At 37.6% G+C, this 18527-nt stretch overlaps 1 protein-coding gene across 1 annotated transcript in view; it reads left to right on the top strand.

The window, feature by feature from the left end:
* Positions 1-18527, top strand: part of PDE3B (phosphodiesterase 3B) — a 196916-nt gene that overhangs the window by 127254 nt on the left and 51135 nt on the right. The window contains exons 2-4 of the mRNA XM_044681542.1: positions 4910-4960; positions 10828-11073; positions 16124-16272. Coding sequence (XP_044537477.1) covers positions 4910-4960; positions 10828-11073; positions 16124-16272 — 446 coding nt within the window. The remainder of the gene's footprint in view (positions 1-4909; positions 4961-10827; positions 11074-16123; positions 16273-18527) is intronic.

Below are 18527 nucleotides of genomic sequence, written 5' to 3'. Positions count from 1 at the left end.
CAACTTTATTGTCTGGGAAAAAAAAGGGATCAGGGTTCCATGTTAGCTGGTTTCCTAAATTGCACAGTCCCCAGCCTGGCATAGGCTTGCGTCTCAGGCATTCTTGGGATGTCCGGCACAGCCTGCTAGACTGACCGACTGTGCATCTGGCTCAGTGTCCTGGCTCCAGACTCACTCTGGCTCAGTCTGGTCTGGTGGGGATTACATGTGTACCTAGAATGGAGAACATTCTGAATGGAACAGACCAAACAGAAATCCCAGGTCAGAAGGGAAGTATCTCTTCCTTCTTCCCACTGGTTCAGGTCATGGTGCCCAGCTCTGGGTGAACCTTGACTTTCATCTTCTCTGGACAACGAGCAGGAAAAAGAGGGGAAAGAACAGGGGAAAGGGAGCTGGTGTCTCAGTTTGGTCATTTTTAAAGATGCAGCCTCTTCGCACTTAATAGCCAGATGCTACTATCACCCACATTGGAGGGGAACAGAAAATATCTTCTCCCCAAAGGTGGTCCCTCCGTCTTAGGTGATCTGGGCATTCTCCAACACCTTCTTAACACTGATAACTAGGAAAACTTGGGTAATGGATACATGAATACTCAGATGATAGGATCTCTCCTTTCTCCAGTATACAATAAATTATGTTGCTTATAAGATGAGATTAGATGACCAATAAGGACTCTTCTAGTTCCATCATTCTTTGGAATCAAACTTCAGGAGTATTGTAGATTGCTAAAGGGAGAATAAATACTCAGACTTTACTATTAATATAACTAGCTTTAAATTCTTATTTAAGATTATTAAGTACATTAAACTATGTACTTATATACTATATATTTATACTATCAAAATTTTAGTAACAGGAATTCATAATGGATTGACATTAAATCAGTAGCTCTTGTAATAGAGTTGAGTTGAGACATTTTCAAGTTTTATGCATTTTCAAAATATCACTCTAGACCAGTGAGGGCAAACTTTTTAAATAGGGGGCCAAAGGAAAGGAAATGCTCCTCTATCAGTCTGTTTCTAAGGCAACTCTTTCGAAGTTTCATTGTATTGTATCCTAGTCGTATTCGTCAGATTAGAAATAATGTCGAAGCAGCCACATCTGGCCCAGGCTAGTTTGCCCATCACTGCTCTAGACTCTTAAATTCTTATTACAAATTACAAAAAGACAAAAATTGCAAATTACAAAAATAATTTCTGTCACATAGTAGTTGTATAGTTGCCATATTTTTAATATCTGCAAAAAAATGGAAAATTCTCCGGCTGTGTGACCCTGGGCAAGTCACTTGACCCCCATTGCCCACCCTTACCAATCTTCCAGCTATGAGACAATACACCGAAGTACAAGGGTTTAAAAAAAAATGGAAAATTCTCATAATCCAACCTGTAACACTTATCTTCTGAAAATTAAGGCTTTTTAGGAGAGTTTCTGGCTGAGCATACAATATAATACAGCAATAGCTTGTGGATCTTATCAGAATCAAATGTCTTAGTGAGATTGATGTTTTGATAACTTGTGGTAAATAGTTTATATTCTCATCTTTAATTAATTAATTAACTAGCTAATTAATTAATTAATTTTATTTATTTAAATGAAAGGGTTGGGCCATATAATATTTTAGGTCTTTTCCACCTCTAAAATTCCACAATTCTGTTCTCTCTCTCTGTGTATAAATGGCATTCACAAACATATTGTTCCTGGTATCCAAAGAACATCCCTTGTGTGCTAGGCCCACTTTCCAGTCTTATTCTCTAGTGCAAGTTTATGAATAAATGAACCTTGTAGAAGTTCTGAGGATGGCTTTCCAGTCTAGAGATTGCTGTGACTACCTTTTACCAGTTGATGGCAGCAACTTCCAGTCGTAGAACTGAGACTCTTCAGGAAGCATAATTAGTCAATTCTACGTTGTTTATTTCTTGGAAAAAATGCAAGTAAAACTTTCAGAACAGCCCAACCTTCAGGAATGCAGGTGATATCTAACCCCAGCCCTGTACTCACTGTGCCAGGCAAATCAGCAAGAATTTATTAGGTTCCTTGAGTGTGCCTTGCACGATGATAAATTTTATACTGGGGATACAAAGAAAGGCAGAAAACAGTCCATATTCTGAAGTTGCTTCTTGCCAAATAGGGGAATCAGCTACCTACAAATGAGATGTATGCAGGATAAATTGGAGGCTCCTTCAAGGGGAAGATGCTAAGAATAAGGAAGACCAGAAAAGGCTTCCTGGAAAAGAAAGGACCCAGGATCTTAACAGTTGGACAGGACCCCACTGGTCATCGAGTCCAACAACTTCTCTCCAAAACAAGACAGTTTAGTGTAATATTCTGACAGAGTTGTACAATTTCTGCATGATCATTTTTGGGAATAAGAAGATGATCCATCCTGCTTTGAGTAAAATAAGTCTAGCTCTTCTTCAAATATGTGATAACAGCTACCATCTCTCCCAGCCCCAGTTGTAGTTTTGTCTTTTCCTGGTTATACATTCTCCTTTCCTCCCAGTGACCCCAGTGTGGTTTCTGGGCTCCTCACCTTCCTGGTCACCTTTCTCTGGAGATAACTGACCCCAGTTTGGCAATTACCCCTCTCAAAATGGGGCTCCCAGGACTATACGTGTTACTCAAATATAGTCTGGCCAGGAAGGAGACAGTGTCCATCATGACCATCAGTCACCTCCATCGGTTTGGATTCTACTTCTGTTAATGCAGCCTAACAACATCTTAGTCTTTTTGTTTGACAGCATCATGCATTGAGCCATGTTGATCTTGTAGGGTTTTTATGTGTGAACTTTCTTCTATTCACATCTCTCTCATTGTGTACTTGTCTGGTTAACTTTTTGTAAAACAAGTGCAACACTTTACATTGACCCCTGCGAAATTTATTTCATTTGCTATCACTTCCTGTTCCAGCCTGTTGAGATCCTTTTTGGATCCTAATTCTGAAGTCTCATCTATTAGCCAGCCTGTCCCAGTTTCCTGTCATCTGAAAATCTGAAAAGTGTGCAATCTGTGCTCTGGAATCATTGGTATAAAGATTGAGCAGAACTGTGCTAATGGTAGTCCTGTGTTCCAGAGCCCCTGGGCCACATGTTGGCTCCAGTTCAGAAGAGGGAAAGACTTTTTAGACTTGAGCATAGAGCCCTTAGGAGACCCTGCAATGGGGAGGTTAGGCTGGCTTTGGGGTGTTTGATGTACCTCTTAGACTCAGTTCTGATAACCAAATTTTAAAGTCGGTGCTTGGCATATAGCAAGGACATCCTACATACTTTGTGATTGATGTTCACATATGCAAAATAAAACTCATTCCCCCCACCCATTTCCAGGAAGGACACCACTGTCCCTTTCATCTTCCAGGTTTGAAGGCTTAGATTAAGCCTTGGCTCTTCATTTGCCATGTCGGTTCAGCTGCTGAGTCTCACTGACTTGGACCTGAACAGCATGTCTTACTTCTTGTACTCTTCTTTCCATTCATGTGGCCCCAGTCCTAGCTCAGTTCCTCAACACCAGAGCAGAGGGACCAAACACACTGCCCCAGACAACACTGCACAGATTAACATGTAACTGGGGTAGCTGGGCAGCTGGGTGGTTCAGTGAGTAGATAGAGAGTCAGGCTTGGTGATGGGAGGTCCTAGGCTGTATGGTCCTGGACAAGTCACTTACCTCAATTGCCTGGCCTTTATTGCTCTTATGCCTTGGAACTGATACTTAGTATTGATTTTAAGGCAGAAGGTAAAGGTTTAAAAAAAGTAATTTGGCAATATTTGACAAAATAAGAATATAGGTGAACACAGATAATGTTGTCAATGTGCAGCCTTTTGGCGTCCTTATAGATTATTTATTGGTCCCTCTTTATGTTTATGTTTGATTTAATAATCTTTAAGTTTGATTTAATAATAAAGATAAATATTTATATAAATAGATAAATAAGATTAAAAAATGGCCTAAAAATCAGCTAGTTAGTCCAGTGATTTTACCACCACATTAGCTAATTTTTGACTCTTTTTTTTCCCCTCTTATGTTCTGTTCTGATCAATACAGGAAGAGACATAGTCTACTATTTATGTCAGTATGTCAAGAATTTGTGATTTCTGTTAGTTTGGGAAGTTAGTTTTGTTAAAGAAGATCATAGTCCATCCATAACTTAGCTTCCTAGAGAATTGTATGAGGCTCAGATAGGTTAAATGATTTTCTCCTGTCACATAGAGTTGAGATTTAAACCAGGGTCTTCCTAACTCCATGCCCAGGCAGTTCAGTCTTGCTTTATAGAAAGGTAACATTCCAAAAAAGTGGGCCACAAAAATAAAATTTCTCTAAGGCTCCTCCTACTTTCCTGAGTGCACACTGACGGAGCAGGATGGAGAAACAGATTGGAAAGTACGATTAGGGGGCAGCTTTCATAGATCCTTATTGGAGAATCAAGAATTGACCCAAGCACAGAGTATGGCTGAAAGTCACTTTGAGAAAGTTACTCATTTATGCTGTCTAACCACAGGAAATGTGCACTGTTTAAGCGAGGGTTGCTTTTTATAGCAACACCTTAAATATCATAGGGAAGCAGCACCACCCACTGGCATAAAATGTTAGCTAGCCGGGATTTTCTTTTTGCTGAGAGTGAATGATATGTGATCATTTAAAAATTTTATAACAATAGCATGATTTTACCTTTATATTATTGGCCCTTTGATAGTAGTAACTATGCTGCATAGCATTTGAATTAATGAAGTATTTGCTTTAAAAAACTGTTTAAAAAATTAAAAAATATGCTTGCCTCTACTCATTTCTGTTTCTACTCTGAAAAAGAAAAAAAATAGTTTTGTTGGTAGCTAAATTTGAAAAAAATGAAACTTTGCTTTTACTGCCCTTTAGTTCCTGCTAATTTGTAACCAAATGAATATTCTTTTTTTTCCCCCAGATGATTCTTTGGGATTGGGACTTGAAGCAGTGGTCTAAACCCCATTATCAGGTGAGTGTATGTACTAGCATTAGGAAGAGTGATGTTTGTGAGAAATTTGAAAGAAACATTTAAATAGAGAATCAGAATATCCTATAGTAAGAACTTGATAATCTGGAACCTGCAATTAAATGGATCTTTTTTCTGCATTCCACTTGTAGGAAAAAGAGGCAAGTGATCCCCCAAAAAGCTCATTTAAAAATAATTCTTCAAGCAAGAGGCTGGATGACCTCTTGTCGGGTATGTTGTAGTGGGGATTCCTTTTTGGGTTCGAGTTAGTTTAGATGGCTACTGAGGTCTTTTCCAATTCTTAGGTTCTGTGATTCTATGGCTTAAAAGACATAGCATTTTCATGGGATAACCTGGGCTTAACTTAGGCTTCAACCAAATTATTGCAAGGACCCATTTTTATTTTATTGAGTACTATCAACTGAGAGGGGAAAAGAAAGCAATGTAGAGAACTGAGAAAAAAATGCATTCTCTTCAACTGTTTTTAAAGTTAAGAGATAGAGGCACAAAACTTGATTCATCATTAATATTACAAATACTAAAGTATGTTTTATATTATCATATTCAGTTACCAGTTCTATATCAAGCATTGTGAGCCCTAAAAGCTATCTGAAAATAAATGAGATATGTCCATTTCCCCTTCTTCCCTTTCACTTTATAATCTAGTAGGGAAGTTAAAACATGCATACAAATTATTACAGTAAGAACTAGAATGTTGCAAGTGCAACAAGAGCCCTGTTAGAGTTCAGAGAAAGGAGAAACAATTTTGATTTTGGAAGCTGCAATCAAGGAAGGTCAAGCGTGTTAACCTGGTAGGCACTTTGTGAAACATGGCAGCAGTTTGAGCTGAATCTGGAAGATGGGTAGGATCTTAGCAGGCAGAATTGGAGAAAAGGGTACTACAGGAGTGGTTCAAGTACAAGTCTGATGAGGTCAGGTAGGCTGAGGTATAATGGAACTCTTAAGATATCCTGGAAGAGGCGTAGATAGTAATAGCATGGGCCAGGGAATAGCTAGATTGGAAATAAATAGGGATGGATTATTATTGCAAGAGCTTGTTGAATGAGATCACAATCTAGCAAGTATATTTATGTATTATGTGCCCAGTGTGTGCAAAGACACCAAGAATACAAAGACAAAAATTAAGCAACAGCTCCTGCCTTCAAGGTACTTGTATTCTGGCTAGTAGAGGTGAAACAGATATGTAAATAAAATTTACTCTGAGGAAGAAGAAAGTCCTAATAAGAAGTTTAAAGGCTGCTAGGAATTTGAAGAGGCTTAGATAAGAAGGGAATGTATTCCAGATATGCTGGGGAGCGCGTGTAAAGACACATAGATGGAAGATAAAATGTGTGGGGATCAGAGAGGGGAGAATGAAATAAGTCTGGAGTAAGATATAAAGGACTTTAATTCCAGACTGGGGAGTTTGTGTTTTATTTTTGAAATAATAGGGATCCACTGGTTATTTTTGAGAGGGGGAGTGATATCATACCCAGAAAGATGATTGTGGCAGCAGAGGCCAGGACGGATATATAGGAGACTGGACTAGAAGTGGAAGGATGAGTTAGGAGAGTACATTAATGGTCTAGGTGAGAGGTGATGAGGGATTCACAGAGGGTGGTAGCTGTGTGAATGGAGAAGAGAAGGCAGATATGAGAAAGATTTAGAGGTTAATTGAAAAGGCTTCATATTTGGGAGGATTTGGAGTTTGAGAGATAGGGAGGGAGTTGAAGATGTTTTCAAGATTGCAATCGTGGATGATTGAAAGGATAGTTGCTCCTGCAGCAGAAATATGAAAATTTCAAATCTGGCCTCAGATACTTCCTAGCTGTGTGACCCTGAGCAAGTCATTTACCCCTAATTGCCTAGCCCTTGCCATTCTTCTTTGGCCTGATTTGAACCCAGGACATCATGTTATCTCTATCCATTGAGCCATCCAACTACCACAGGAACTTACTTTCTAATGAGAGAGATAACATGATGATAACTCTGAACATAGAAGCTGTATATCAGAGAGACAGAAGAGAATCTTAGAGGGGAAAGCACTAGCAGTTGGGGTGGGATGTAGACTGGGGCATACCTCCTGAAGAAGATAGAATTTGAGCTGAGACTTGAAGGATGCCAAGGATAGATACTAAGAAGCAGAGACAAGGAGGGAGAGCATCCCAGGTATAGGGGAAAGTCAGTGCAAAGGCCTGGAGAAAGAGATGGAGTGTTATGAGTGGGAAGAGCATGCAGATGTGTGAGGCTGGATGGTGGATTTTGTAGTGGAGAGTGAAGTGTAAGAAGATCAGAGAGGGAGGACAGAGCCAGGTTATTATTAGTGATGATAACAATAATCATAGCAATAGCTAGCATTTTTATAATTTTATAAGGCTTGCAAAGCACTTTCCGTGTGCTTTTTCATTGAGAGCTTTAAATGCCAAACAGAGGAGTTTATCTTCTGGTGTTGGAGTACAAAGGGAGCCACTGGAACTTATAGAACTAGACAATGATGTAGTCACATCTACACTTTGGGAGAGACTTGAGGCAGAGACACTAGTTAGAAGGCTATTGTAGTAATGCAGGTAGAAGAAGGGCTGTACTAGGATAATTGCTGTGTGAAAGGGAAGAAGAAATAAGAAATGTAAAGGTAGAAAATACAAGTTTTGGCAACTGACTGGATACATGGAGTGACTGTGAATGAGAAATTAAGAATGACTTTAAGGTTGATGGTCTAGGTGTCTAGGAAGATGATGGGTCCCTTGATAGTTACAGGGAAACAGGAGGCATGGGATTTTGTGTAAAGCTAGAGTCCAAAAGGCAGTTAATGTGACAATGTAGGACAGAGACTAAAGTTGGATCTATTCATCTCAGAATCATCTGCTTAGAGAAGATAATTTTAAGGCTAGTGAGTAAAGGGTGTCTGGGAAGAGGGTTGTAAATAGTGTCAAAAATTGCTGAGGGGTTAAGAATGATGAGTACTGAGAAAGGGACATCAGATTTAGCAATTCTGAAATAGTTGGTAACCTCCCAAGGGCTCTTTTAATGTGATATTCTGGTAGGAAGTCATATCACAAGAAATGAGAAAGTGGAGATCAGTTTAGATGGCTTTTCTAGGAGTTGACTGGAAAGGGAGAAATAGAAAGACATCATGAGGGGATGATGGGACTAAGGGAAAACCTTTTAAGATTAAAAGAGACCTGAATATATCTATAAGCATCAAAGAACAAAATGAGAGAGTAAATATGGGAAAATAAAGACAATGATCTAGGCAAGAAAAGCTAGAGTGTTTCTCAAAGGCCAGAATTAAAAAAGAGAGATTGAGGGTTGGAATAGAGGGGAGAAGAAAGCTCACGACAGGTCTTGATTCCTTAGTAAAGTAGGAAAGGACTTCTGCTGAGAGGGAAAGATATGGCAGGGAGGAAATTAGGAGAAAAGAGGAGTTTCAAAACAGCTAATTCAGAGCTAGAGAGAAAATAGGAGAATAAGAGACAGTTTGCTCGAAAGGGAAGAGTTGAAATTAGATATGTACTTAAATTATAGATGTTAGATAACCAGAAGTTTGAGAGAAAATTCAAGAGCTATGATAGGGAATAGGGAATGTTGAGTCAGAAACTCTGCTTTCTCTAGGAAAAGTTAGTTCTAGTTCTAGTGTTTATGAAATAAAATGTTGATGCAATGTTCTAACCTCCCCCAAAATGCCCAGGGAATGCTACCCCTTTTAGGCATTGTCTGTGCATTGGTTGCTGAAGCATTTCTGATGGGAATGGGAGAGAAGGAGATAGAACTTTCCCCTTACAAACAGATTTGGGCTATTAAAATCTTATTCTGATTCTGTACCCTGGGATGTTAGCACCTATGCCATTAAGTAGAGTTCAATCTCTGGCAGGCCTCGTAAAACTGGAAAAATTTCTAGTACTGTCCTACAGGTAGATTGTGAGTCTCGTCCTAGGACAGCTTATTTAACTACAGAGAAGCTATTGACCAGAAGGTTGACTGCTAAATGATTTTATTAGAGCTGCTGCAGTCTTGCTTGATGGAGAGAGTTCCTGGTAATTGTGGTCTTCTGAGTGAAAGAATGAGACAGGGAAAGGAAAAAGACAGGAATATGAGGGGAAGAGAGAAAAAAAGAGATAGAAATACAGAGATAAATTGGTAGTCAGAGGGGAAAGGGAAAAAAAGAACATCAGGAGAAACAGTTCTCTTAGATGAGAAGAGAAGAGATGTAAGTAGATAATGGAGAAAAAGGTACGAAAGAAAGAAAGAAAGAAAGAAAGAAAGAAAGAAAGAGAGAAAGAAAGAAAGAAGAGTTTGGAAGATAGAGAAGCTTAGAAGGTTCTGAAGGGACAATATTATCAATTACTCATCACACTCGCATCTAACTCTCCCCTAGAGTAAGTTATTAACATTGATGAGCATCTCTCTAAAATATTGATGAGTTGATTACTCTCTGTGACTCTTCCACCACTTTTTACCTTACAAATTTCCCACAGAATAGTCTAGTTTTGAGCCTAGAAGGAGAGATTGTGATCTAGAGCAGCTGAGAGAGCCATGTCAGGGCTCTAGGCCCATGAAATGAAGAGGAATGGGGTGGCTGTCAGTTCCTACAGGATCATCTGAGCATCTCATAGAGGACCCACAAGTGATAATCAACCTGAGAAATGATGGGTGAAGGTAGTCATCAAATATGAATTCCCTTACATATGGTGTGTCCCTTACCAAAGAAGGAAGGAGAGCCTATTTTAACGATGAATTTTAAAGCTAGTTCTTACAGTAGTTTTAAAAAAGTCATTCTCATTCAATCTCAATTAGCCAGAAAAATAAATTAATTTGAGCCCCTTATTTCTTTTCCAACTCTACTGTTTCTCTTTGTCACATACATTGCCCCTTCATGTTTTATTCCATGATAGTAATACTTGGTTTTAATATAATTATACTTATCTAAATAGTGGTTATTTATCCATTCCCCAGTTTTATTTTCATATTGATTATAATAATCTGTTCCTTCTGAGTCTATTTCCATCCTTTACTATTTCTCTGTCAAAATAGGCCAGAGATTTTGTTCTATAAATGATGTTAGCTTTGAGATTTATGAAGTTTCAGGGTGTTGCCATGTTGCAGTCTGCTAAATTTTTATTGTCCTTGACTTTATTAAAGTTTTGAATTGTGAATAGTGGAGTTTTGAATTGTGAACACTTACTCCCCCGCCCCACTCCAACTTAATTTTTCTTAAGATAAATAGATAACATCCATTGATATCATTTCGTGGGGTATCTAAAATAGACTATTGGACTCTGAGGCTAAGTACATTATTTTTTTTCAGCTTTTCATTTGGATGAATTATAATCTTATAGATTACCCCTAAGTTACTGAATTCAGTCTTGATTGGTAAAGCTGAAAACCGTATCACTTTTATATCTGGTTACTGTGAATACTGAATTTTAGAGTCAGACATCCTGACATGGTAAATTATCAAATGGGAAGTAGAAAACCTTTATTAGGAGCATGATGTAGGAGGTGTAGCTTTAGTGAGTTTAAACCACAAATAGAATGGGCTGCTTTTGAATGTATTATGTTCTCAATCTAGGCTGTATAATCATTTTTCAGATATTTCATAGAAGAGATTTATGTTCCAGTTTGGATTAAAATTTTAAATTACATTTTAGAGATTATATGGTATTTCCCCCCAGCCCCCAGATTTTTCACTTAATAAAAATAATGTATACCACATCAAAGTGAAAGGAAATATGCATTTGAATGTGACCTAATTTAATGAGATTTTACTATATAAGCTATGGTTTATTTTAGAAAAATTCTGTTAATGTGAAGCTTTTTATGTAGTCAAATGACAGAATTAATATAATTTTAAGCATTTTTCTCTTTTTTAGAATGCTTCGCGAGGAACTGATGTTGATCTTTCGATGCTAAATGAGGCTCGCCAAATGGTGGCAGAACTAATGCTGGATCCAGCCCTTCCCCCACATGTGATCACTTCTCTTCGAAGCATGGATAGCTTGATGGGTGCTTTCTCCAAATCATGTAGGCCAAATAGCAACACATTCCCACTGTTTTCTGGGTTTAATCCTTGCTGTGAAATAGAGGACCCAGATGAAAAAGACACAAAACCTAACAAGGTCAGAGAACAGTAGGATAATCAATTGTACAGCCTTAAAAAATAACTTCTTCATGAGATTTCAGATATAAACTCTCTTTAGAACTCTTCTATAGCAAATGGAATACTTTTGCAAAGACTAATTTATAAATTATATATTAGATGGAATCTTCTAAACCTTTCCAAAGTTATTTACAATCTACATTTTTCTTGTGTGTTATAGTAGATAAATTGTGTGTCTCATGGAGAATTAAATATATTCCTCCTCTAGTCATACTAAGCATGGCACTTATGACTTCCATGGCCATAACTGTTATTATTCACATAAGATTAAGGCAATCCTGAACCAACTAAAGTTTAGCACTATTTTTTAGAATTCTCTGTGTGTGTATATCTCTAAAACCTAAAGGGAATGATTTTCCTGAAATTTTAAAAAGATAATTTCCAAAATTTTCTTCAAACTTATTATCCCTTGGATCCCAGTCTTCTGCTTATATTCATCAGCAATGACTATAACTTAGACTTCATCCTGAAAAGGTAGGATGATGTAGTGAGTAGAGTGCTAGACTAAGAGTCAGGAGTTTGTGGGTTCAAATTCTATCTCAGACACGTACAAGCTGTGGGACTCTGGGCATGTTTCTTAGCCTGTCTATATTTCAGTTTCTTCACCTGAAAAATGAGAGGGTTGGATTAGATGGCTTCCAAAGTCCTTACAAAAGTCCTTTCCAAAGTCCTTAATCTGTAATCCTGTCACTTTGATTTTTTTCATCATTATATGCAGAAATAATGTCTCTTTAAATATCTCATTTCTTTGTGAGTAATTTTTAAGTAAGATTAGTGACTTGATTTTTGAGATTTAAGTTTTATGTATATATACATACATATTATATGTATTTCTACATATATGTATATATCATATGTAAATTTTAAATTATGATTTACTTAAAAATATCTTAAATTTATAGGAGCACTCTTCCCTTCTTCATCCCACAAATTCTGTCAAAATAATTTTCCTTGTGGGTATGTTTGATCTGATTATTCCTCTGCTCAGAAGATTTGAGTGTCTTCCTCTTGTTTACAGAATAAAATACAAACTCCTTATTCTGGCATTCAAAGCTCTCCACATTCTGGCTCCATCTTACCTTTTCAGCCTCATGATTCATGCTATCTGGGTTGTGACAGCTGAAATTCTGGTTGATTCTTACTTTGCTTCTGTTCCTGCCTCTCTGTCTGTAGGTCTTTCATACCCAGAACTCTTTCTTCCTCTAAGTCCCCATTTCTGACTCTTGAAATTACATCCTTCCTTTGAAGCCCAGTGCAGGTCCTTTGTTCGTTATGATCCCTGATTCCTCTTGCCAGAAGAGATCACTGATTCCTTGAGTCCATCAGGTCCCCTGTTTGACTTCTTCCATCTCTTGTTATAGCCTAGGTTTCATTGTAGTTATTTGGGTTCATTTATGTCTCATGGTCTCTGGGTTATTTGTCATTTTTGCGTTCTGGCTGGGAACGAGAAAGATGACTGACTGGTGTAGGGTAACCCAACCAGGATGCATCCGTGGCAGAACTCCAGGTCAAGCCTTCCTGGTTTCAGGGCAGCTCTACCCACTATCTCATGTCACTTCTAAATCTGCATTTGTGCTGGAAGGGCCCTGAGAGTCCTCCTTGTCTAAGCAAGAGGGGACAATGTCCTAGAAAGATGAAGTGCCTTGCCTTGGGTCTCGTGCTCTTGTGACAGTGCAGTCTTTCTAGAGAAGGAATTAAGTCTGAAGGGAACCATCCTGGAAATACAGATGTATTGAATTTTAGAGCCTAAAGAGATGTTTAAACATCACATAAACCACTTTACCATCCAAAAAAATTTGATTATGTTTGTTGATGTATTCATTGCTACGAACGGAGGTCTGAAAATGTCCTCATATGCTTTAGAAGCATTTCAGCCACAAGATCCAGTTAACAATAACTGATACTTGAATTCCATTCCATTACTAGACATTATTCAAGACTAAAATTAGATTATTAGGAACTTGAGAATGTTTGTGTCAGAAGAAACCTTAGAGCTTGTCTGGTCCAACCTGAAAATCCACACTTAATAAGGATTAGGAGTTGGACAAGGACATTCTCTGGAGCTGAGTTAAAGGGAGACACCAGGGCTCTTTTTGCTAGACTATGCTTCCTCTCAAATGTTTTGAATTTGGTTTCTCTGTTTCTTAAAAGTGTGTGAGAAAATGAGGAATAGTTCACAGAAAGAAAACATAAATGATCAATGGAATAGGAAATAATCCCTATGAGTGTCAATTGAGTAGGCCAGCTTAGGAAAAGAGAATGTCAGGGGGCAACTTATTATAGCATTCTAGAATATAATAACTTCTTAGCCATCTGTCAGAGGACTAAACAAGATTCAATGACCTTACCACCAGAGACAATCTGGAAGGAACTAAAGAAGAATTTGATTGTAAGCATGCTTAAGTAGTGCAGTGAGCTTAGAAATGATTATGGAATTCTAGCTACCATTTTTATTGATTCCATGTAATTCCCTGGCCATTGAAAATAGCAGTCTAATAATATTGGATGCCTTAGGGTTACTAAGGCTGATGCTTTACTGAAAACCAATTTAGAAAAAAAATTATTCAGCAGGTTTCTGTAGAATTTCATTATTTTTTTCTTTTGTTGTGCCATAGTTACAAACACTTATATGGAAAAAGGCTTAAATTTTTACAAATTCATAGATTCTACCTCCTGGAATGCTTCGAATTGTTACTTTGAAGATTTTATTTCTGAAGTGAAGCACAAGCATACAGAAGAAATTAGCTCTTAAGAAACAGATCTGTGCCATTCTTTGTCATTATTGAGGAAATCAACTCCTCACTTAGGATGGAAGGAGAGGAGACTATTCCAGTGCAATATTGTGATTAATTGAGCCACCTTAGGTGCTATACCTGGGTAATCACTTTTCAAAGAGTTAGATGATAATTAGAAAATATAACTTTTGATGATTGGCAACTCTTTTTTGAGTATCTATTATTTCCAAAACTTAAACTAGGTTTTGTAGAGACATTACAAACAAAATTTAGTCTTTTTTTAAAAACCCTTACCTTCTATCTTGGAATTAATATTAAGTATTGGTTCCAAGGCAGAAGAGCAGTAAGGGCTGGGCATTGGGCGGTTAAATTACCCAGCTAGGAAGTATCTGAGGTCAGATTTGAACCCAGGACCTCCTGTCTTTAGGCCTGGCTCTCCATCCACTGAGCCACCTAGTTGCTCCAAGATTAATTTACTTATTCAGTGCTATACCTATCAAACTACCAAGAAACTTTTTTATAGAATTAGAAAAAATTATAACAGATTTCATCTGGAAGAACAAAAGATCAAGAATATCAAGGGAACTAATGAAAAAAAAAAGTGAAGAATGGAGGCCTAGCAGTACCAGATCTTAAACTGTACTATAAAGCAGTGATCATCAAAACAATATGGTACTAGCTAAGAGACAGAAGGGAGGATGAATGGAATAGAATAGGGATAAATGACTTCAGCAAGATAGTGTTCGATAAACCCAAAGGTCCCAGCTTTTGGGACAAGAACTCACTCTTTGACAAAAACTGCTGGAAAATTGGAAAACAGTATGGGGGAAAATCAGGTTTAGATCAATTCAAAATGAGTAAATGACTTAAATATAAAGAATAAAATCATAAATAAAATTAGAAGAACATAGAATAGTATATCTGCCAGATCTATGGGAAAGGAAGGAATTTAAGACTAAGCAAGAGGTAGAGAATATTACAAAATATAAAATGAATGATTTTGACTATATCAAATTAAAAAGGTTTTGTACAAACAGAACCAATGCAACAAAAATTAGAAGGAAAGCAATAAATTGGGAAAACATTTTTATAACAAAATCCTCTGACAAAGGTATAATTTCCCAAATACATAAGGAACTAAGTTAAATTTACAAAAAATCAAGCCATTCCCCAGTTGACAAATGGTAAAAGGATATGAATAGGCAGTTTTCATATGAAGAAATAAAAACTATCAATAAGCACATGAAAAAGTGCTCTAAATCCCTCTTGATTAGAGAAATGCAAATAAAAACAACTCTGAGGTACCACCTTACACCTAGCAAATTGGTCAATATGGCAGCAAAGGAAAGTGATAAGTGTTGGAGGGGATGTGACAAATACACTACTGGTGGAGCTGTGAATTAATCAAACCATTCTGGAGGGCAATTTGGAATTATGTCCAAAGGGCTTTAAAAGACAGCCTGCCCTTTGATCCAACCATACTACTTCTGGGTTTGTACACTAAAGAGATAATAAGGAAAAAAGACTTGCACAAAAATATTTATAGCTGCATTCTTTGTGGTAGCAAAAAATTGAATGAGAAAATGTCCCTTAATTAGGGAATGGCGGAACCAATTGTGGTATCTGCTGGGGATGCAATACTATTGTGCTCAAAGGAATAAAGAACTGGAGGAATTCCATGTGAAATGGAATGACCTCCAGAAACTGATGTAGAGTGAAAAGAGCAGAACCAGGAGAACATTATACACAGAGATTGATACACTGTGGTACAGTTAAACGTAATGGACTTCTCTACTAGCAGCAATGTAACGATCCAGGACAATCCATAGGAATTTATGAGGAAAGAACTGTGGGAGTAGAAATGCAGAAGAAAAACATATGATTCATCACTTGGTTGGATGGCGATAAAAAGATAAGTTAAAAGATCACTCTACTGCAAATATGAATATCATGGAAATAGGTTTTAAACAATGATACATGTATAACCCAGTGGAACTGCTTGTTAGCTCAGGGAGTGGAGAGGAAAGAGAGGAGGGGCAAATCATGAATCATGTAACAATATTCTAAATTAATTAATTAAAAACCAAAGTTTAAAAAAGTAGAAGAAAAATTGAATAATAAGATAAAATGTGAAATTTGTAGGAATAATTAACTCAGTTTCACAGAAAGGATATGATTTAATTTCTCTGTGACTTATTAAAAATATGTTAAACACATGAATGTACTTCTGTATGTCACACCATGTAATGATTTTAAATGTTGTTTATTCAACAGATTTCAAATAATAGAAATAGTTTACTGATGCTACAACTAAGGAGAAGTTCAAGAGCCTCAGGTCTCCCTCTGCCACCTCCTGAACAGTCTCCTTCAAGATGGGAGTATGGTAACAGAAGGAACACTCTCTGGCAACAAAGTACTTCAAGGTAAAATGCATCCTGGCTCTCTTCACTGTCCTCATTGGCCTGAACGTAAGGTGCCCAGCTCCTTGACACACATACCTAGTGTTTGTTGAGAAGCAGAATAAAAAGTTAGAAATCGTGTTAGTGAAGGCAGAGCATCCCCTATTTGAAAGTACTAATCATTCTTTCTGCTCCTCATTAGTTAGCTATGTCCTTGAAAATTAGTAACCTAATCTGTAAAATGGCAGGTTATAGCATACATTCTGAAAGGTTCCTGGTTTTTCTAGATCCTAGAAAGCCTTTTGTTGAGCAGAGTTTCTACTGATTTGACATTACCTTGATTTTGGACAGCCAAAAGGAGAAGCATTTTCTTTGTTGCTGCTCAGTTTAGTTTGTTGTGCTTTTTTCCCCCTTTTTTTGTCAATTCCTGTGATTTCATCAGCATAGAAACTTCTGATGATGAAACCCCCTTCTCCAGTGTAGGCAGAGAAGCAGTTGTTCTGCATCTTGGGGTCTGATAGTCTGGGATAGTTAGAAGTAAATTTACTTGCTTAGGATCTCAGAGTTGGTATGTGTGTACCAGAAGAAAGACAGGAACCCAAATCCAGTTCCCTAACCGTTACTCCACATTGGCTCTCCAAAGACAACTCTATGAATAAAAAAGTTTCAAGTTTTTCAAGCCAAATTTTCTTTGTTTAAAATTAAACTATACTAAGGCTATCTGTTGCCCTTAGGCTCATGGAAGTAATTTGTGCTGCATGATTTGTCATTTATAACAAATGTAAAATCCTCTGTTTGGCTTTCATAGCCATTCCATAAATGAACTTCTTCCTTCCCTACCTTTCCAGCCTTTTTACATTTTACTTTTTTCTACTTACTTTTTCATTCAGTAATATGGGCCTCCTGGCCGTTGTCTCCTATGACAGTCTATCTCCTGCCTCCAAGCATCTTTCCCCTGTTTCTGAAATGCTCTCCCTCCTCATCTCTGTGGATCATTGGAATAATGAAAGACTAAGGGATGGCAAGCAATGCTAGGATGATGGAGGCAAGGGATCTGAGAGTAAAGTTGGAATGAAGAGTGAGTAGGGGATATAAGGAGGCTGAGAAATTGAAAGACTCAGGAATTTTAGGAAGCATCAATACAGATGTTAAAATCCCAGATAGGAGATGACAGGAGTGACCCAGATGCCAAACTTCTTAAGGAAGAAGGGAGGACATTATGGGGATGGGTATATAACAGATACTGTGATCTAGATTAATTGGAAATTTTTAATGAAATGAACTTCAAGGAAGAAGGGGTTGCTGATTGATGGTGGTAGATGGGTCATTTGGAAGTTGCAGAGGGAAACTAGAAGTATTCCAGCTCTTCTGCTTCCAGGTCTGGTATGCTAGGATGAGGGGGTGTGTAATATAATAAATGAAGGTAAAGTTAGTGGTAGAGGGAATAGCCAAGGAGACAGTGTCATGGGGGTGGGGAGTTAAGATGGCAGGTAAATGGAAGGTGAATGAGAGGATGAGATACTTTTTAAAAAAATTAGCAAACTTAAAAAATCAATCAGTTTCTCCCTCACCCCCATGTAGCAATTAGAAAAGACTCCACACCAAATAAAATCCTCAATATTTAGCAGCATAGTCTGGCGAAAACAAATTCTCACATTAGCCATGTGTGACTCTACATTTTAAGTTTAACACCTCTCTTTCATGGAGTAAATAGTATGTTTCCTCTTCCTTCTTTTGGACTCATGTTCATCATTGTATGGATGGGAATTTTAAACTTTTGAAAATTATTTTTCTGCTATCATTGTTCTCCTAGTACTTCTCCTTCCCTTCATCAGGTCTTAGAGATTGTTGCAGTTGCCTTTGAAATTGCCTGTCTTATTTCTTATCACACCATATCATTCTGTTTTCAATGTTGAGTGCCACAAAGAGAGCTACTACAAATATTTGTGTAAATGCCCATCTCTGTCCTCCTTCTGTGAATTGGGGTATAGGCCTAGCACTGGTATTGGTATTGCTGTATCAGAGAGTATTCACAGTCTGGGAAGAGCATTGTTCCAGATTGCTCTCCAGAATGGCTCCACCCTGGGCACCAGCTTACCTATTTTCAGTAACCTCTCCAACATTTGTCATTGTCCTCTTTATCTGCTACATGGGGTGTGGAATCTCAAAGCTGCCTTATTTTTATTCCTCTGACTGGTTAGATTAATTTGCATTATTCTAATTAGTAATTTAGAGCTTTTTTTTCATATGCCTGTCCACAGCTTAGATTTCTTCCTTTG

Source organism: Gracilinanus agilis, chromosome 6 (assembly GCF_016433145.1).
Source record: "Gracilinanus agilis isolate LMUSP501 chromosome 6, AgileGrace, whole genome shotgun sequence".
NCBI classification, from domain to species: Eukaryota; Metazoa; Chordata; class Mammalia; order Didelphimorphia; family Didelphidae; genus Gracilinanus; species Gracilinanus agilis.
This window is presented reverse-complemented; position numbering and strand designations above follow the sequence as displayed.